Source organism: Euprymna scolopes, chromosome 2, assembly GCF_053919585.1.
Source record: "Euprymna scolopes isolate OS-2025 chromosome 2, ASM5391958v1, whole genome shotgun sequence".
Classification (NCBI taxonomy): domain Eukaryota; kingdom Metazoa; phylum Mollusca; class Cephalopoda; order Sepiida; family Sepiolidae; genus Euprymna; species Euprymna scolopes.
Window position 1 is genome coordinate 76,186,400 of NC_136483.1, and position 24,406 is coordinate 76,210,805.

Here is a 24,406-nt window from a genome sequence, read left to right on the forward strand (position 1 = left end):
TTATAGTTTATTTTTTCTCCACATTTGGATGATTTGGCAGACGTAGAAACTTGTAAATTTGAACCAGATTTTCAATTTACAAATTTGCTTTCTTTTCTTTTGTCTTCGATGATCAAATTTAAAATACTGATCCTTTCTTTTTGTATAATTTTTCCACTTTTTATATTTTATGATCTTTTTTAACATTATTGCGTCAAATTTGTTTGAATTTGAAAAAAAGATTTCTTTTATATGATGCAATTAAGTGGGAATAGAATTTGGGGTGCTTCTTTACTAGTCACAATTGAAATTTGCATTTTAAGTAAAAACACTTTGATGTACTTACCTGTCATGCAGAAATAAGTGTCCTCACCAAAAATTAGAAAAATTGATCGAGTAGAAGAGTAATTGCAAGTAAAAATCAATTTTATTGTAAATCGAAGTTTTATCATTTTATGTCATTCACTTTTACTTATTAAATGAAAGAATGATTGAACTTTCCTGCTTTATGGGAACTTTCAGTATTTCCGTTATCAATGGCAGATTGGAAAAATATGATAAGACTGATGTTCATTTTTAATAAAAAGTTCTAGACGATCTTCTATTTGACCATTTTTTTTCCTAATTTTTGGCGAGGATACTTATTTCTGCATGACACGTAAATACATCCAAGTGTTTTTACTTGAAATGTGAATTTTAATTGTGATCAATAACAAAGTACCCAATTTGGAAGAATAACTTTCAGCCTCTAAATTGAATAAAAAATCTGGTTCAAGGTTCTGAATGTCCAACAGACAAGCCAAGTTGTTGGGATTACCCCCACTCCCCCCAAAAAAACAAACAGAAAAAAAAAACCCAACAAGATGATAGTCTGAATATGAAAAAAGCAAATAATTTGTCACCTCAAAAAAAAAAAAATTGACAATTATATTTTCATAATAAAACAAGATGATAAATAGAGAAAGTTTAATACAAAATTTTGGTAAAATGTTAATATTTTGCTGGAAAATTTAGTAGAGACCTCCAGAAAAATGGGACTTGTCTTGGGGGAGGGGGAAGAGAACATCACTCAATCTAGAAACCTGTCACTCAAGAACAGGATTAAAATTAACACTCAAAACATTTAAGATTTCTACAAAAAAGGACATTGCCACAAGGAAAATAACCTTTTGCATTTTGAGAGAGAGCGAGAGTATTCATCCATCATCTGAAGATATCAGGAAAAAGTATTGAAATAAGGTTAATGATAAAAAATAAGTGAAGCATGACACCAAATTGAAAAGTGTAAACAACCATCAATAAAAATTATTTTTTAGATTTAAGAGAAAAGTTAATGAGTGTACGTTTAGATATTTGAAAAATTTTGGCCAATTTGAGGGAGAGGAATCTTTTGATTTTTTTAGTTTTTCTTAAGAGTAAACTAAAGTTTCTCCAAGGAGGTTCTCTTGTCACCAGGACTTATTTCATGTAAATAACTATCATCTGAACTTTTGGCAGATTTTGAACAAATACTAATGAAGAATTTAAAAAAGAAAAAACAAAGAAAAGAGAAATATATTATTATTATTATTATAATTTGAATTCATTATTGAGATGAGTATTATCTTTATATTTTTTTGATAAAGTGAACATTTTTCTTCAAGTCAAATCGATTACATAACTTTTCTACAAGTGCAAAATATTTTGAGATCATCAATTTAAGAAACACAAAAAAATGCTGTTAACAAAATATTGTGAACAAGATTTTACTTTTTCGTTATTTTATTGACTACAAACTTTGAAAAAATTTTGAAGAACTTTAAATTATTGTAATCAACATAGTGTAAAGAAAAATGCTGTAAAAAAAAATAAAAAATAAATAAAAAAAGCTTGCATTGAGAAAATTAATGAATTGGGACGGTTTATAAAAGTTGGTAAAGATTAAAAGAAAATATTTATTAAATATTTATTTTCCATCAATTTTATGATTAAATTAAAATATGGTCGTCAAATAATATAAAAGAATTAAAAAACGAGGATATTTTTATCCAATAAAACAATATGTAAATGTAGCATGAATAACTGGAAAAGCAGACAAGATGACCCCCCCCCCAAAAAAAAAACAAATCTGATTGAAAAATTATATTCAAATTGGATTTAATAAGAATTAACGTTACAAAATATTAGGCACCACCTTTCTCTTGGAATTTTTTGATGAAAAAAAAAAAAAAAAAAAAAAAAGATAAATAAAAAACATAGCTGCCAGCATTTTTGACATTTTGACCCCCCCCCCAAGAAAAAAAAAAAAATACAGAATCCAAAAAGAAAGATGTTTGTTAATATTTAGCAAAAGTTTCAACAATTTGAACAATCAAATAATGATGATAATTATATTTAAGTTGGCTGAATTTTGGCTTTATAGTTTCATCAAAGGGTGGGAAGACAAAAAAAAAAAAAAAAAAAAAAAAAAAAAAATGAAGGTTGGAAGTGAGCCTGTGCTTTTCGTTGCAAACCGGGTAAAGATAAAAACAAGAACAAAATAAAGCAACAGAATTGTACACAAAGGGCTGACCACCAAAATCAAACAAAATCATGACAGATCTTTATTTCATAAAAATGTAGAAATTAGTATTTTTCTTAAGAAAAAAAATAAATAAAAAAATTAATAGAATAAAAAAAGAAACAACAAAAATATGGAGAGAAAAAAAGGGAGGATTCCTTTTTTTTTTTTTTGAAAGAAAAAACAAAAAAAACAAAAAAAAAACCTGTTCCCACGAAATTAGTTTTTAATAAAGACTCAAGTATATATTGGACTCCTGAGTTAATTCTGAATAATTGTAGAGGCTAATTTTCATAATTATATATATATATATATATATATATATATATATATATCTCAATAACATAAAAAAAATCAACCTCTGGGTCAGAACTTATCCAAAATAGCAGATCTTGTACACGCAAAAGGGCTTGATCTCCTTTCAGATAGAGTTATAAAAATAATAAATAATTAAATACTACAAAATAAACCTCTTAATTATTTATTATTGTTTATATATATGTTTAAGAGAAATTCAGAGAGCTCATTTATGTGTTTACACACATAATCGAGAGAGAGATCTATTTTTAAGTGATACTAAACAAAGTGATTAGTGATATGAAACCTAAGATTTCATATGACTAATCATTGTTTTTGTATAATACCACCTGAAAATGGATACATATCACATACACCTCAGTGCATAAAATTTAATCAATAAATTTTAGCTATTCTTTATGGGGATAAAAAGGAAGATTTAAACAATAGTACTACTTTCTAAAGAGTACTATCCTTTAGATGGTATTACCCAGTAAATAATACAATCTTCTTCCAAATAATACCATCTTTCGCATTATTATTTTTTGTAAATAGTATTATTTTCGAAATAGTACTAATTTCAAACATTAATAACAAGTAATGAATTTCAAATAGTGTTGCTTTGTAAAGGACACTACTTTACAAACAGTATTATTTTGTAAATACTATTACTTCCTTTCAATCTTCATGATATAAATGGTACTACTGCCAAAGACAAAAACTCATTGCTTCATAAGGATAGGATCAGTTTTTTGTATCTCTTTAGAGAACAAAATATATATTCATAAATTAAACCTAAATAATTCAGGGTGTTTTATGAAAGCATACTTAATAACAGTTGGTGATTTTTGAAGGGTATCAAAAAAAAAAAAAAAATGGTCACAGTGTTTAATGATTTAGTGTTTGTGTAGAATAGTGAGGTTTTAAACCAACACATTTCAGGTGAAAACACTACGCACTTGTGTCATGTTGAAATTAGTATGAATTTTAAAAATTACAAAAAATGATCCAGTAGAACATGTGCTCGATGTATTTTTAACAAAAAAAAAAAAAAAAAAAAAAAAAAAAAATCAACCACAATTACTTTCTGATATTTGTATTTAAAAATGTTGGATTGTAATTGTTTAGTCAAAATGATCAATTGCAGTTACTACCCCTGGATCTTGGATACCCTTCAACATTAAAACATGCAACAACTTTATTAATCAACAATTTTCATTTTTACTCGTAATTATTTTTCTACTAAATCATTTTCCATAATTTTTGGAATTTATATTAATTTCAACATGACAAGTAAATACATAATGTTATCATGTGAAATGCATTGGTTTAAAACATTACTATTCTACACAAACACCAATGATTTAATAATTAACTTTAAGAGAATCCTAAAAATATCATTTAGCACCATTTCAAAACAATAATAATAATAATAAAAAAAAAAGCAATAGTGAGTTATAGTAATTTAAATCATATGCAAAATGACAAAATCTCATTACATCAGATTTTTTTTTAAAAATATGTCTGATGTAAATAAGTGGTGCAAGACAAAAGGGAAATAAGTCTGCTCGTACTATTCCACAAGACCCAACTCCATAATAAGTATCACTTTTATTTTTACCATTTATAAAAAAAAAAAAAAAAGTAAGCTGACAGGAGTTATTTCCCTTGTGGAATATTACGAACATGCTTATTTCCCTTGTGTCTTGCACCATTTATTCACGTTGGCCATATTTAAAATATTATCAGTGACAAGATGGTTTTTCAAAGTTTTGCATGTCCGATTCAAATTGTTAAACTTACTGAGTTTTTTTTCCCCTTAAAAAGCAATAAGTTGTTTTGAAATGATGCAGATTGACATTTTTTTGTTATAACTTTTTCCAGGGAATCTGGGGAATTTTTTTTTTTTTTTAAATTGATTTAACAATTGAAAATATGGGGGGGGGGTGAGATGAAGACAATCATGATGCATAGAGAAAAAACAAAACAAAAAAAAACATATCTTTGTATAATACTTTGAAACAAGGTATATACATGACTAATAAAATGGAAACACAATTTTATATTTCAATATGTACAGATAATTTGACATATTTATTCTTCACCTTCTGCAAACACAGACAAACTTACCCATGTAGAATTTTTTATTACATATATAAAATTAGGTATATGCATACATTTATATATGTTGGAGATTGAAAATAATTGACCAATCATTATTAATTTTGGAACACTGCTGCTAGGTATAAGAGTACGTAATATGGGCTATATTTAGTTTAATTTATACAAAGGAAGGCTGGAAGCTCATCAGGGTAAATTCAGAAGTCTGATTTAAATAGAAGTTTAACAATAGGTATTAAAGTAAGTTTGTAAATATTTCCCAAATTTCAGTTTCTGAATGAGGTTGTTGAGGGGGGGGGGGCAAGAAACATAATGTGAAGATTAAAATATGAAGATTAAAATATTTGATTGATATGAGATCTTTTTTATCTAGAATCCAAATCATTTAACAGATTTTGATCCAAATTAGAATAAGGATTCTAGGCATATGGTTTAGTAACATCTACATCTTATTCAAATCTTCATAAGGAGACATAAAAGTGGTGCAAAACTGTTCATTTCATCATTAACAGAATTGATATTTTATGATTTTTGATAGTTTTTAAAGAGTTTATATACATATCTTTAAAATTTATTAAAAATCATTTTTTTTTAATTTATAGGGTGGAAAGGAAAAATTACTCAAAAAATTAGAGTTTTGTTGAGGTGGGGGGAAAGGTGGAAAAAAAATCTTAGCCCCCCCCCCCCCCAATAAATCAAAAATATAAATATTTAAATTTATTTAATACTTCCTGCCTATACCTTCTTGATACAGTTGGTATAACCCCCTCTTCCAAATGAAGAAATAACCACTTAAAACAAGGAGTAAACAGAATATTAGATTCATTTAACTTAACTAGATCATATCTTGATTTGTTTGCCTATGTGATTACAGAAGGTTTTAAAGAAAAGATTAAAAATAAGTCTTGTGTCTCCTAAGAAAAAAAAAAAAAATACAAATATTGAATCGACCATTCTTTTTAGCTGCCTTGCTCGTATCTGCCTTTTAGTCACCATCTGTCTGAGGGAAAGGGAAGTTTCTTATTTAGTTAGCGGGTCTTGGTCTGTAGATCAACTTGCCATGACTAATTCGGTTCCACAATTCAGTCCATAGAAGTTTCTTCTCTTTCTTAACTTTGGTCAGAATTCCTTTGTTTTCCATAGCTCGTCTTGACAAGTAAGGGATCACATCCTCTACAGGTCCATAGGGGACATATTTATAGACGGAATAGCCAGCCTGGCCTGAAAAAAAAAAAAAAAAAAAAAAAATTTTTTTAAATGTATACATATACACGTGCACATGTGCATCTGTGGATGCATTTTGTAGATTTCATTTCCTGCAAGACTAGCTATTTACAATTGGGCCAATAAATAAATTTTTTCAATGTTTTTTTTTCAAGATTGATTTTCTTAAAAACAAAAAAAAAACAAACAAAACTACTTGATTTATTTTTTATATTTTCATCGAAGTTTTTCATGTTAGGTTAATAAAGTCTGTTTTATAAAAAAAAAAGAAGAAAAAAGTGTTTTCGACATTCTCTTTAAAAGTTATCTTAACATTTAAAAAAAAAAAATTTGTACTATAAAAAAAAGTGTTTGATATTATATTAAAGAAAAAAAAAGAAAAAAGGATTTTCCATTTTTTTTCAAAGTCAACTGCCCCCCCCCCTCCATGTAAACAGAATTTTTGTTGGGAGAGGGGGGTCAGGAAAAGTGATCCCCTATTTTTTTAAAACTAAAATTTCTTCATGTCTTGGAAAGTACTCGTTTGCCAGAATTGTAAACATTATTTTCATTTTCAGCACCTCTGAAAATGGTAATTTTTAATTATTTTTCTCAAGGGTGGAAAGTCAATTGTCTGTCCTTGTTGAGACTGTGGCGCACAAATCCTTTGATAAAATGTGTCATAAAATTTGATTTTCTTAAATAAAAAAAACAAACTACTTGATCGATTTACATGATTTTTGGAATATGACATCTTCGTATGGTGACAGATACGTACATCATAAAAACTTTTAAAGATTTTTCTTGAAAATAATTTTTTTTATAGGCCCAATTATAAACAAGCACCAAAATTTTTTATTGGCAGCTATTCCAAAGTAATTTTTTTTTATTGGTAGTTATTTTAAAGTAATCATTTTTGTTATCCCAAAGTTTATCTGATATCCATATTTTATAGCAATTTTGCTACTGTAGTTCAAGATTTATTCATATAAATCAATAAATATTAACAAATTTACTTATCTTTTAAATCAAACCAAAAATCGAAAAGAAAGAAATCAATTTGCCTGAGTGATGGAGTGTGTGGGTCTTCTCTTTGTAAGCTCTTATGCATTATCCGGAAATCTAACTAGTTAAGACGTTAGTTTCATTTAAATTATCTCCCTTACAAATTAATAAACATTTTAAAGATTTTCATACTTAATCTTCTTTTAATTAAATTATTTTAATTAATACATGTTAATATTGGCAAAACTATTGAATATATATATATATATACACATATATGATAAAAAAAAAATGCAAATGAACACCAAACATTAATTTATTAGTGATTGTTTAAATAGTTACGCAAATTAAACAAATATACAACGAGGTCTTTCGTCAATACTATATATGCTGTTTTTTTTTCAAAATACTGTATTGTATTATTGATTTATATAACAGTAATAAGTGTTTATGGTAATATAGAAGTGAAAAAACAAACTTCCGCATTTATCTAATATACTATCAGTTCAGTCCGGCTTTGCTCAGGCCCTATGTACTGTTCATATATATATATATATATATATATATATATATATATATTAAAAAGTTTGATTCATGTCCAAGTAACCTACATCTAAAATTTCAAGTGTTTAGACCCAAAATTTGTAGAGGAGTTTGGTAGAGTTTTCAAAGGTCAAATCATTGAACTTTGACCCCTTGTCAGCCAAATTTCTGGCTGAAAACCAATTAAAAAGATTTTCCCAAATCTCAATATCACTTACGTCAAATCTTGAGTCTGTAGACTGAAAATTGACAGCGTAGTTTGGTAGGGTAATGTACACACATAGACAGAAAATCTCACTTTTATAGATATACTAGCATGGGTGCCCGGGTGTTTGGAGGTGTGTGTGTTGAGAAAAAAAAAAAAAAAAAAGTGGTAGTAGGAAGGCAGGCTCGAACTCGTACCGCGAAGGAGGAAAAGAACGGGAAAAAAATATGACGTCTTTGCGGTTACGACCACCACCAAACTGGAAGTGACCTAGGTTGAAATTAAGACTAGACAATCGAAAAGAAGGAATGACTTTTGAAAATATCAGTGAAAAAAGCGACCCCTCTTTGTAGAAAAGTGCCCAGGTGAGGGTGAAAAAATTTATGTTTTTGGCCAATTTTTCGATATTTGTTGTCTGAAGGGTCGAGCTTCAAAACGATACTGATCTTGTGAAAATCTGTCGCCTCTGTCGAAGGTTTTAGGCAGACTTGCAAACATACATACATAAATTTATATATTGGTAATTCAAATTTTCAACCCAAACCGATTAAAAAGCTTGCCCTATCTCTGAATACCCTTCATGTAAAATTTCAAATGTTTAGACCAGATATTGTCTGAGTAATTTGGTAGAGACCACAGAGGTCAAACTTTTTTTAAACTTTGACCCCTATTATGATCCCTTAACATTTGTTTTGGGCTCAAGTCAAGTTATAAGTTAGATCTATGTCCAAGGAACCTATATCTAAAATTTCAATTGTTTATACCCAAAATTGGCGGAGGAGTTTGGTAGAGTTTTCAAAGGTCAAATCATTGAACTTTGACCTCTTAACAGCCAAATTTCTGGCTGAAAGCAGATTACAAAGATTTTCCCAAATCTCCATATCCTGTATATCAAACTTCATCAGATTTTTATCTATTCATCAACTGTTTCACGACTGCACGTTTGGCCGTGAAAGGTGACAGCTTCCTTATGTAACGCCTCGTTCGAGGAGGTGGTTAGGACTCTAGATTCTTGGCATGTGTCGTCTAGACTCCTCGGAGGTTGTTACATAATCTGGTATGCTGAAAGCGAATATCGAAGTGGCAGGCAGGAAGAAAGACAACAATTGTAGTCTATCTACAAAAGCTTAATTCTCATAAAAATATGTACAAATGTTTTTACAATTCTCATTCAGATTTTTTAAGTTCTTTTCAAAGTCTCAACTCTCTTCACAGACAGCGACCGACAGATGGATGAGGTGGGGAGGGGTCACGTCTCTTCTCTACTCTGATCTGAACTCTGTTCGACTCAACTCTTCTCGCTCTTCTCATTAATTTTAACACGACAGTTGTATTTATAGTAAGGTAAGTGGATGGAGTAGTACTTCTCCCTAGCCAATAAGATTTCGCCACAAATCTCCACGAAATCCTAAGCCCCAGTGTTTTGCGTGGGTACAATTCTCACACTGAAATCTAAGTATGATTTTCAAGGACAGATGTCAATTCTGACCTCCGACTCTGGGTTCATCTAAGGCTAGACAAGGTTCTTAGAGAAATTTCCTGTCGTCAACTTTTAGCCGTAAAAAAACATTTCTCTGATTTTCAAACAATATCTATTTTGACATGAAATAAAATATGTATATTTATCTTCTCTATCTTAAATCCTTGGGTTATCTGGCGTCATCCGGGAATACAAAGCTACCTCAGCGTAGTTCTAACGCTTCTCAATGGGGGATTATGTTACACTTATGGTAAGAATAAGTAGGATTAAAAACACATTTTCAAGAATGTGTCATGCTGGCCTAAAGATTATTGTACTTGACTTGCCTGCCTTTCAGAATTTTTTTTTTTACTCACAAGAAGTGAACTGTTTAGAAAAAACATAATACTCACATGCACGTGTCTCATTTTCTGTATGAATGAAAATATAATATTCATGCGTATTTTATAACCAGGCAATGCTAGGCGTCCTGCAAGTTCAATTATATAACGAGCAGCTCAACTCGATAAAATAAATATTACTTTTTGAAATGTATTTAAAATTGTATGGTTTTAATTCACAGGATGACAATTGGATTTTGGAACAATTCATTTTAAAATGGATAGAATTGGAATTGTTCTCTCCGCAATACCAGATTAATCACCAATCACCATTTTTGCTGCTTGGATGATCTCATTTTTTAAAAAAACACGCGTGAACGGTGACAACATATGTACAAACATGAAGTGTCATAGATTATTAGATAGATATACATCTATGTAGATAGATATACATCTATGTAGATAGATATCTGTCAATTAAAATAGTACAATTTTAAATACATTTCAAAAAGTGATATATATATTGATTAAATAAAGGAAATTTACCAAGAGGAAAGCTGACTTGATCACACATCCCCAACAACTGACCAAAGCAGATGAGCTTGTCCGCTGGTTTAATACCATGAGCTTTCATCCTAGAAATAAACAAATCAAAAAGCGTCAACATTTTAGGTATCAACATAAGTTATTTATAATTATAATGAAGAGATGTAAGATGTTACATGGGACATTTGGGGGCATATGTCACCATTTTGTTTTTGTTTTTTTTCCAATTTTCTTGTTGGAGATGCCAGACATTCACCCTCTATCTCAGACATTCCAACTGAGATTTTTTTTTTTTTTAAAAAGATCCTTACTGTCTTCTTAAGTGCAAGCGTTTGCATCTCTCTTGCCTTTGATTTACTGGATATACCCACCACGTAGTCTCGAAAATTTGTATGTAATAAAACGAGCGGTTACATTAAAATATCAGAAATGCACTGGGGTCGACCAAGAGTAGTGCCACCAATTAAACTTTTTGAAATTTTCATTTGAACACTTGTAAATTTATTTTGGCAAAGTACAGAACAATCAAGTTTATTCAACAGATGTACTGCAGCATTATATAGTCATGAATTATTTGTCCTCTGACTATAACCACTGCAACAAATCATGTGTGTATCATTAGTAATAATTCTTTTAGTTGTCAGCAGCAGTAGGTATAGTGCCAACTGTAAAGTTGGTTTGATTTTTTTTTTTTTTTATACAAAGGAGTCACCACTTATCAAGGCCCGAAGATGACTCAAGGATAAAGGTTAATGAGTGTACGGTAGTCAATAGGACAATATCCTAATAATCATTAGTAGTGGAAATTGGATTACTTAAGGGAACGGCTCATCAAGCACTTATTCACATTGGATTTAGAGGCGACCATATTGTAGTCAGCTGGAAAAGAGAGAAACAGAAGAGTGTTCCACAGGCGTGCAGTTCTAAGAAAGAAGCTTTGTTCATGGAATTCACATTTAGGTTTAGGCACAGATAAAAAGCCAGGGAAATTAATAGTGGTTTCAGCTAGACAAGTGTTTTTCATGAAAGTTTGGCAAGAGAGGGGGGGGACCATAGATTGGAACTCAGACGAGCACTTTTTTCTTTGTAGTAGCTGTCGTATTAGTCATGAAACCTGTTACATTAATTTCTTTATTCTTCAGACGTTCTAAAGATCTTTCTTTTTCTCAGTAGTGACAGTAGTAGTAGTAGTAGTAATAGTCATCATATATGGTTGAACAAAATACACAATTCTGCATTTTCTTTTTTTTTCTTTTCTTTTTTAAAATTGCTCTTCATTTACACTAATATTATATATTCTCCCTCAGTTCCGCAAGAGGGGTCAGAGAGGAATCCTGAAACGCTTTTGTTCCTTCTTACACTATAATCTCATCATGAAGACAGATTGTTAGTGTGTATCCATTGTCTCCAGAGAGAAGGAGACTTCAGATGTAACCAGCAATAATTTTCTGGCCCTTTTTTGATGTTGAAGGATTTTCAATTTTATTTTAGACTAGCAGTAAAACACAGCAAATTGTCCGATGCTGAATAAAGAACCCTCTTTTGTTGTGTGCCCAGTTAATAACACCAACACCATATTATGTTTTGCCTTCTTATTTTATACATCTTATGCTATTAAACTATTGAAGTATTTAGTATTGCTTGGGTGAAAGGATTTTAATTGAAAAAAATTGAAAAACATTTTCAGTCAATTAGACTTTAACTTTCTTGAGGCAAACCCTGTGCCAGGAATGAATGAGGGTCCCTTTGAATTCCTGTTCCAATACCTGAACTTCATATTAGTATTTAAAGATTTTTTTTTTATTACAATCCTATAACATTTTTAATTGAATTTTTTTAATTGAATTTTTTTAGTTGAATTTTTTTTTTTTTTGTTTCCAGCGAGAATGCAGACCCCACAATAATATTTGTATCCATTTGATAAAATGGCAAAGTCTGACTGAGTTTTGTTCAGATCAAGTTTGGCAGAGGCTGAGTCATTCCTGAGCAGGTGGCGACCTTGCATTTGTTGGGCAGAGGTATGATTCAGTGTAGTTTTATCTTCTCTCTTCGATAGGGGGTTAGTTTTTTTGTTTAGTCACCTGAGAAATGCTAATGAGACTACTCAGACATTTTTTTGACTTACAGAGTGAACACAACCTTGCACAATGGCTTTTCCAAACTTATGTCATATCTTGCAGTGGGAGGGAGATAAATACTTAACTAAGTACTCTGGGTTATGTAAGGCTGGAGTTCATGAATAAATAAACAAATAAATAGGAACCATAGCTCTTTCCCATTATATATATACTAGCAAAAGTATCCGTCGTTGATTGGGTTCAAAAATAGCCTACAGAAAATGGACTCTGATTTATGAAAGTATGATAGGTTATGAAAAGGAAGGGTTGTAAATTTGGGTGGAATTTGGGGGTATCAAAACCAAAGCAAAATATGATGAAAGTAAAAATAAAATAAATAACCCCCATAATTTATTATACCATACCTGTTCACACTGAAACACTTATCACAATATTCTGTGGATTTATATTAAAAAATCTTGTTAAACTTTGTAACATATTTCCATTCTATAGGTCAGGTGTGAACGAACACCCCATAATTTTATTATACCATATTTCTTTAAACTGAAACATAATTATCAAAGTATACTTATGCAGATAGATATGAAAAGTCTTTAAAGTTTGTGCCTATTTCCATTCTATGGAGGCTAGGCGCGATCGCAGACCCCACAATTTTATTATACCATCCCTATTAAGTTAAAACATACTTATCAAAGTATTCTTATGTACATCTATATCAAAAACACTTGTAAACGTTTTTTTTTAATTTCTAAATTTTTTATTTCCATACTTTGTGGACAAGGCACGAACGCAGACCCCACAATTTTAATGAACCACCGTTCTGCCAGATCAAACACACCCATTCCTATGTCTCGATACATCTTCTATCATTATATGTAATCAGTTTTTAAAATAGTCAACCATATAGGAGCCTATTCATGACCAGACACACACACATTCAGCTTTATATATATATATATATATATATATATACAGAGAGAGAGAGAAAAAAAATAGACAGAAAAAGAGTGAAAGACAGAGCGAAAATGGAGTGAGAGGAAGAAAGAAAAGAGAAAAAAAGAATTACTTGAAGATTATGGCATTTGGATCCAAGTGTAGTATCCGTTTTGATACTGCACTTCATCTTTTCTTTACTTTGGTCAATAAAGGAAAAACCCAACTTGACTGTAGACAATTTTTATTTTTTTTCCCATCCAGAGTGCCTATTTTATGGAGCTGAATTTTGCTCACGTTAAAAACTGACCTCATGGAGATAAATAAGGACTCTTATGGCATTTGAAATATATTCAACAAGACATTTCTTTTATTACCTGTTTCTGAATCACTAATTTTACTGGTTAAAACTCAGAAAGAGGCTGTTGTTAAATTGCACAATTACGAGAAGTGTTTATTTCGACTGCAAGTAAAGAAATAACAAAGATGGCAGCAACTTACGCTTCTACTGTATATTTTATTGTCTTCTCGTTGTGGCTAGCAACCATCACAGACACTTGTCCACGCTCTCTTTTTGGAATGGTCTCCATGACTTCTTCAAGAACCCGATGGTAATTCTCACTGGTGGTTTCAAAAGTTGGAAAAATGGGATCTTCGTAATTTAATGTCATGGCGCGTTCTCTCTCCTAAAAATAGACAAGATCGAGGCCCATAAAAAACACAGGGAATTTTCAGGCATAGAATTTTGATTTTATTAAATGAATAAAAGGAAAAAAATATATAAAGGGAATTTAAAAGTATGAAAAAATAAATAAATATTAAAACAAAAGAATTACAGGAAGAAGAGAATAGGAAAAAAAAAAAAAAAAAGAGTCATGTTTGAGAAAATTATTCATTTCAAAAAGCAAAAATTTTTTTAAAAGTTATTGTTATACTAATGAATCACCATTTATGAAGGCCAAAAACTACTCAAATGTTAAAGTTAATGAGTTTGCTAGTTGAATGCTGAACAATATCATAAAAGGATTGGAAATGATAGATGCAATGGGTAGAATTTGATCACATAAAAAATTTATTAACACTGGACTTGAAAATGATCATGTTGTAATCAGCAGGAAAACAGCCTTACAGTATTGTGCTCCACAGATGGAACACTTTATGGGGGGGGGGCTTTATAAAAGTTTTGTTTGATGAATGAAAATTTTGTTCCCAAAATATTTTGGTGAAAAGTTGATGCCAAAAACGTTGGTTGTTATGTATTGACATTTTTATTTGGAATACAACAGAATAAAAAAGGAAAAAAAAAAAAAAAAAAAAAAAAATTAAAAACAAAGAACTTTTGAAACTTTGAAACTCTAAGGAAAAAGGAAATCATGAAGAATAAAAAGCCAAGTTGATTACCTGTTCCATGTATGCTCCTCGTACCAATTTGGCACCAAAATAGAAGTTTTCTCGTCTGGATAAATCAAGATCAATCTTAATGGTGTTTAATGAGGACTAAAAAACAGAAAAGAATATAATTATTTCAGGTGTGCACATAAAATGTTAAAGGAGATATATTTTATGCATCAATTTTCAATATTTATTTCAATTGTGCTTGATAGAGCAATACAGTAAGTTATAAAAATACATTTATGTCAATTAGCTCCACAGAGGTTTCCATGTTTCATCTCCATAGGAAATCGTCAGGTAAGATCATTATAGCCTGACGATTTTCTATAAGGAATGAAACACTAAAGCCCATGTAGTCTAATTGCCACAAATATATTTTTATAACTTACTAAACTGCATCTAGTTATATGCAAAAAGAGTATTATCAAATATTTTATGAAAAATTTATATATATGTATTATTGCATGAAATAATTTGTACTATTATGTATAGCCCGTAATTATGAAAACAATTGAGTCCTAATTTTTAATTTCGTATTAATACTTAGTATTTTTTCACCAATTACAGCAATTTGCAGTGTCGAGATTATTTGCAAGAACTAGAATTTAATATCACTGCTCGTGGAAAAGAACTACCAATGAAAAGAACTATATAATCAAAGAAATTAGCAAAAGAAAGTTGGTGCTTATGCAAATACATTAAAAAAATGAAGATAAAAGAAAAATCTTTATGATATACTTGCAGGTTATGCAATGAAGTTCTGATTAAAAAAAAAAAGAAGAAAAATCGTTTTATTCGATTAAGTTTTTTTTTTTTTTTTTTTTTTTTTTTTTTACAAAGAAAAATCAAATTTTAGTGAGGACAACTGCGACAACAGCCATCTTGGAAATGAAGTTATGAAGAGGGGTACAGGCGAGATAACTCCATCTAATTCTTGACGTTTGCTAGCATTATTTTTACAGTTTTCAATTGTAGGTATTCTTTTTGCCTTTCTGTTTCCCTTTCAAAAAATTGCTACAAAATTTATTAATAAAATTATTAGAACTTCATGTACATTTTGACAAAGTTTAAGAATTAGATGAAGTTGTCTCCCTTGTATCTTCTTTGCAGCTAAAATTTTCAAGTCTGTTGTCGCGATCACCCTCACTAAAATTTGATTTTTCTTTGTAAAAACTACTTGATCAAATTAAGCGGGTTTTTTTTAATGAGAAATTCACTCCATAACAGACGCGTACATCAGAGATTTTTTTTTATCTTCATTTTTTTTAATGTCTTTGCTAAACCGTATAAGCTCCGGAAAGTATTTGCTTTAAATTTGTAAGGATTTGAAAAGGGATAATCGAAAATCAAGAAAATATGCACAAATGGAAATTCAACTAAAAAAAGCATCAGGCTGAATTCAAGAATTTAACAAAGTGATATCTACCACATATTCAGAAAAAATTAAGAAATGCAAATGCATCAATTACTGATAAGCTTAACATTAGCAACAGGGTAGGAAAACTGCATGAAAAGGAAGCATACATTCTGCTTAAGGATCATAAACCTAGATTTGATACTAAAACACAAACCAGACTTATAAACCCCACAAGACCAGAAATAGGAAAAATTAGTAAAAAAAATCACAAAGAAAATAAACTTAAAAATTAAAAATGCCTACAACTTAAACCAATGGATCAACACTAGTGACACTATAACATGGTTCACAAATATCCCAAATAAAAAGAAAGCTGCTTTCATCCAGTTTGATATTGAAAGCTACTACTTCTCTATTTCACAAGAACTCTTTGATGAAGCTTTAGAATTTGCATCCCTCCTCTGATATCTAGCCTAATTAAATCTACATTATTAAAAAAGTAGAAAAACTGTTCTTCTCAGTCAAAACCAACAATGGAAAAAAAAAAAAAAAAAAAAAAAAACTAAGCTGATTTTTTGACATTTCAATGGGTCCTTTTGACTCTGCAGAAGCAACTGATTTAGTGGCCTTTTTATCCTCTACAACCTAACAAAAATAATAAACAAAAACATAGACCTCTATAGAGATGACAGATTAACTGTTGGAAATACCACCAGACCCAAATGCGAGAACTAAGAACGCATTAATTAGAGAAATGAATAGAATTAATCTTAATATTGAAATCTAATATTAAAACAATACATTTCCTTGATGCTACCCCACAAACGACACTTATAAACTCTATGCTAAAGATAGCACCAATCCCTTATATATACATCCACTATCTAATCACCCAAAACATTAATCACATCCCCAAATCCATTGAAAAAAAATCAGCACCAATTTATCGAAACCTGAACTATTTAACGCAAGCCCTTTTATGAGGCAGCCCTAAAAGAAAGTGGATACACTAATACCACCATTAACTATACCTCCCTCCAACAAACACAATAAAAAACACAGACCTAGAAAATGTATCCCCCCCCCCCAATATAATGACCAAAACCAAACTGGGGAAAAAATTCTTCGACTTAACACCCATTCCCCCCCCCCCCCCCAAACAACATCTTACACAAAATCTTCAATAAAAATACCATAAAACTCAGTTACAGTTACAGTGACAACCTAGAAAGAATTATTAAAAAACGTAACAGAATACTTACTCTACAGCAACAACAATGACCACAATTATAAAAATAACACAAAAAAATTGCAATTGCTCAAATAAATTAAGCTGTCCACTCAAACAATACTTATACACAGAATTAGTATACAAAGCTATAATTGCCTAAAATTGGATAATATATATTATATATATATATATATAATATATATATATATATATATATAATATATATATTATATATATATAATATATATATATATATATATATATATATATATTATATATATATATATATAATATATATTATATATATATATATAATATATATTATATATATATATATAATATATATTATATATATATATATATATATATATTATATATATATATATAATATATATTATATATATATATATAATATATATTATATATATATATATAATATATATTATATATATATATATAATATATATTATATATATATATATAATATATATATATATATAATATATATTATATATATATATATAATATATATTATATATATATATATAATATATATTATATATATATATATAATATATATTATATATATATATATAATATATATTATATATATATATATAATATATATTATATATATATATATAATATATATTATATATATATATATAATATATATTATATATATATATATAATATATATTATATATATATATATAATATATATTATATATATATATATAATATATATATATATATATATATAATATATATTATATATATATATATAATATATATATATATATATATATATATATATATATATATATATATATATATATATATATATATATATATATATATATATATATATATATATATATATATATATATATATATAATTGGAAAACCCTAATGACAAAAAATACATCAGACTTGCTGGAACTTCATTTAAAGACAGATTTAGAGTCCATAAATGCTCCTTTAATAACCTTAACCACCCCAACAAAACCTCACTGACTACCCACTACTTAAACCGGATTCAAAATAATCTCACACCTACCATTAACTGAGAGATCCTTAAAAAAATCTAGCACCTGTAAATCTTTAAACTCTCCCCGTTTCCTCTGCCTATACGAAAAAATTTTTTTTTTATTAATTTCAAAGATAGAAATAAATTATTAAATATGAGAAATGAAACAGCAATTATTTGCAGACACTACAAACCCAACCTCCTCAGCAATTTCACACTTTAATAAAGTCCCTCCACTATAACCTCTTAACCTAATTACCAATTTAATAACTACACATTTAACACCCCACCTACTCTAGCGTACCACTACAAATTTACAACCATCAACAATCCCATCTCTAATCACACCCCCACCTCCAGTATAACTCCATATTATTATCCATTTTGTCTCATCAGCAAACATCCATACTTATAACCACCCGTATTATTACTTAACCCTCACTAAACCCCACATAAACTCATAATGCTACCATAACCCCTTAGTCTTATTTGGATACCCCCCCTCTCCTTATACCCTTAACCCTACACTTATTAACCGAGAAACATCAAACCCAATACTTGTAAATCTTTAACCCCCATTCCTCCATATACACTAGATAATTCCTTACCAATAATTGCAAAAATTGAGAAAAACATCAAATGTTCTTAGTGTGACACTATAAATATTAACACTACTACCCGACTCATTACAGTTCACGACTAATTAATTACAACCGCCAACCAACGCATCTTTGTTATATTATGAACCTTTTTTTAGAATTCAAATACACAACAACGCATTTGGTGTAAGCAACAGTCCGTTTTTATTCCTTGTTGTTTCTCTGTTATGGTGGATAGAGAGAGGAGTGGGAGAGCGACAGAGAGAATTATATGTTGTGTCTGCTTGGTTGACAATCAAATCTCCATCTGCCAATCTTTTTTGTGTCACTTTTTCCTGTAAACTTTTAAGAACATCAACATAACCAGATTCCTTTAACTGCTACAATCTTTCTCAAACAATAACAAATTTTGTTTACATTTGTGAGAAATATTGAAACAATTCTGGTTTAGCTATCATGTTCCACACATTCCATCCGCAGACGCGTGCCACATTTTTATCTATATAAATACATATATGTATATACACATATATATACTAGCATGTTAACCTGGCTTAGACCGGGCCTTTTGTGTAACATTTTTATCCACTGCCCATCCCCCATCTTTTACATTTGTATAACGTTTATTTCGCTTTATGTCTATCCATACAGTATTATAACTAACCCCAATTACCTGTACAGCTTCGTAACCCCCCCCCCCCCAAACTCCACACCATTCTCAACTTTTTAATTTTGAAATTTTCTTGCTTAATTAGCTTTCACAACATCACCATCCCCTCCTTAGTCCTTGTCTGCATACCTCTTTAACCCCCCCTTTTTCTCTCAACCTCCCTCACACCACAAAATCACCACTTCCTCTCCAACTTTAAACCCCAAAGTTTCCCATTTTTTCCAATTATTAACCCTCCATTTCTCTAACTTTTAATTCTAACTCATACCTAAAACATGTAATTGCCGCAAACACTAAATGCAACCATCTAGACCTCAATTTAACAACCCACCATATCACAAATTCCATAGTCAAAATTCCCACAAAGTTTATATTAATCAAGTAGGACGTATGTTCAAAATACATTTAACTTGGCTGTATCTTAACAATGCGACCAAAAGAGATACCTCGCCCACCAACAACCTCTCACCCTATATAAACCCCCACTCTCTATCCCGACCCACACCTGTATTGCAGACAGTCAACCCACCTAAAAAAATTGATCCCACACCCACTATCTTTAAACCCAACTGACCAGTCTCCAAGATGCAAATGTATGCTTCCTCTCTACCTTTCTTTCCTCCCCTCTCCTTCTTTCATGTTACCCCCACCTCCTTTTCATGTATTTTCCGCTATCCTTTTCTATTCTTCTTACTTCTTCATATATTTCTCCTCCCCTCTCAAAATCCACGAGATAAGCCCCCACCCAATTTTTTTCCTTCTCATTCTAGCTTTGTCCATTTTGAAGAGGCAAACAGAAAAAAGTTTGCTGAAACAATTGTAATGGACTAAATAAACACTTGAAGTTGTGAAATAAAAACATATTCAGCTCTACCAATATAGTGAGCACTTTTTATCCTGTTTTTACCACTTATACACCTCTGAGCTTATATATAATGTACATAAACATATATAAATATACATATATACACAGACATATGTACACATGTACATACCTGCATGCATATACATATATACATGCATATACACGCATATGCATACATATATACCTGCATATACATACATATACAAGCATATATACATGCATATACATACATATACAAGCAAATATACATGCATATACATACATATACAAGCAAATATACATGCATATACATACATATACAAGTAAATATACATATATACATACATATACAAGCATATATACATATATACATACATATACAAGCATATATACATATATACATACATATACAAGCATATATACATATATACATACATATACAAGCATATATACATATATACATACATATACAAGCATATATACATATATACATACATATACAAGCATATATACATATATACATACATATACAAGCATATATACATATATACATACATATACAAGCATATATACATATATACATACATATACAAGCATATATACATATATACATACATATACAAGCATATATACATATATACATACATATACAAGCATATATACATATATACATACATATACAAGCATATATATATATATATACATACATATACAAGCATATATACATATATACATACATATACAAGCATATATACATATATACATACATATACAAGCATATATACATATATACATACATATACAAGCATATATACATATATACATACATATACAAGCATATATACATATATACATACATATACAAGCATATATACATATATACATACATATATACATACATATACAAGCATATATACATATATACATACATATACAAGCATATATACATACATATACAAGCATATATACATATATACATATATATACATATATACATACATATACAAGCATATATACATATATACATACATATACAAGCATATATACATACATATACAAGCATATATACATACATATACAAGCATATATATACATACATATACATTATACATACATATACAAGCATATATATACATACATATACATATATACCTACATATACAAGCATATATATACATATATAAATACATATACAAGCATATATATACATATACACATACAAGCATATATATACATATACACATACAAGCATATATATACATATACACATACATATACAAGCATATATATACATATATACATACATATACAAGCATATATATACATATATACATACATATACAAGCATATATATACATATATACATACATATACAAGCATATATATACATATATACATACATATACAAGCACATATATACATATATACATACATATACAAGCACATATATACATATATACATACATATACAAGCATATATATACATATATACATACATATACAAGCATATATATACATATATACATACATATACAAGCATATATATACATATATACATACATATACAAGCATATATATACATATATACATACATATACAAGCATATATATACATATATACATACATATACAAGCATATATATACATATATACATACATATACAAGCATATATATACATATATACATACATATACAAGCATATATATACATATATACATACATATACAAAGCATATATATACATATATACATACATATACAAGCATATATATACATACATATACAAGCACATATATACATACATATACAAGCACATATATACATACATATACAAGCACATATATACATACATATACAAGCACATATATACATACATATACAAGCACATATATACATACATATACAAGCACATATATACATACATATACAAGCACATATATACATACATATACAAGCACATATATACATACATATACAAGCACATATATACATACATATACAAGCACATATATACATACATATACAAGCACATATATACATACATATACAAGCACATATATACATACATATACAAGCACATATATACATACATATACAAGCACATATATACATACATATACAAGCACATATATACATACATATACAAGCACATATATACATACATATACAAGCACATATATACATACATATACAAGCACATATATACATACATATACAAGCACATATATACATACATATACAAGCACATATATACATACATATACAAGCACATATATACATACATATACAAGCACATATATACATACATATACAAGCACATATATACATACATATACAAGCACATATATACATACATATACAAGCACATATATACATACATATACAAGCACATATATACATACATATACAAGCACATATATACATACATATACAAGCACATATATACATACATATACAAGCACATATATACATACATATACAAGGCACATATATACATACATATACAAGCACATATATACATACATATACAAGCACATATATACATACATATACAAGCACATATATACATACATATACAAGCACATATATACATACATATACAAGCACATATATACATACATATACAAGCACATATATACATACATATACAAGCACATATATACATACATATACAAGCACATATATACATACATATACAAGCACATATATACATACATATACAAGCACATATATACATACATATACAAGCACATATATACATACATATACAAGCACATATATACATACATATACAAGCACATATATACATACATATACAAGCACATATATACATACATATACAAGCACATATATACATACATATACAAGCACATATATACATACATATACAAGCACATATATACATATATACATACATATACAAGCACATATATACATATATACATACATATACAAGCACATATATACATATATACATACATATACAAGCACATATATACATATATACATACATATACAAGCACATATATACATATATACATATACAAGCACATATATACATACATATACAACCACATATATACATATATACATACATATACAACCACATATATACATATATACATACATATACAACCACATATATACATATATACATACATATACAACCACATATATACATACATATACAACCACATATATACATACATATACAACCACATATATACATATATACATACATATACAACCACATATATACATACATATACAACCACATATATACATACATATACAACCACATATATACATACATATACAACCACATATATACATACATATACAACCACATATATACATACATATACAAGCACATATATACATATATACATACATATACAAGCACATATATACATATATACATACATATACAAGCACATATATACATATATACATACATATACAAGCACATATATACATATATACATACATATACAAGCACATATATACATATATACATACATATACAAGCACATATATACATATATACATACATATACAAGCACATATATACATATATACATACATATACAAGCACATATATACATATATACATACATATACAAGCACATATATACATATATACATACATATACAAGCACATATATACATATATACATACATATACAAGCACATATATACATATATACATACATATACAAGCACATATATACATATATACATACATATACAAGCACATATATACATATATACATACATATACAAGCATATATATACATATATACATACATATACAAGCATATATATACATATATACATACATATACAAGCATATATATACATATATACATACATATACAAGCATATATATACATATATACATACATATACAAGCATATATATACATATATACATACATATACAAGCATATATATACATATATACATACATATACAAGCATATATATACATATATACATACATATACAAGCATATATATACATATATACATACATAT

General features: G+C 28.6%; 1 protein-coding gene across 1 annotated transcript in view; it reads right to left on the minus strand.

Annotated features, from left to right (window-relative positions):
• Positions 1-5,892: 5,892 nt before the first annotated feature.
• LOC145292576 (proline dehydrogenase 1, mitochondrial-like) overlaps positions 5,893-24,406 on the minus strand; it is a 138,188-nt gene continuing 119,674 nt past the window's right edge. Inside the window, exons 10-13 of the mRNA XM_080138738.1 lie at positions 14,651-14,746; positions 13,751-13,935; positions 10,239-10,327; positions 5,893-6,157 (exon numbers count right to left, since the gene is read on the minus strand). Coding sequence (XP_079994864.1) covers positions 5,961-6,157; positions 10,239-10,327; positions 13,751-13,935; positions 14,651-14,746 — 567 coding nt within the window. The 3' untranslated portion in view covers positions 5,893-5,960. The remainder of the gene's footprint in view (positions 6,158-10,238; positions 10,328-13,750; positions 13,936-14,650; positions 14,747-24,406) is intronic.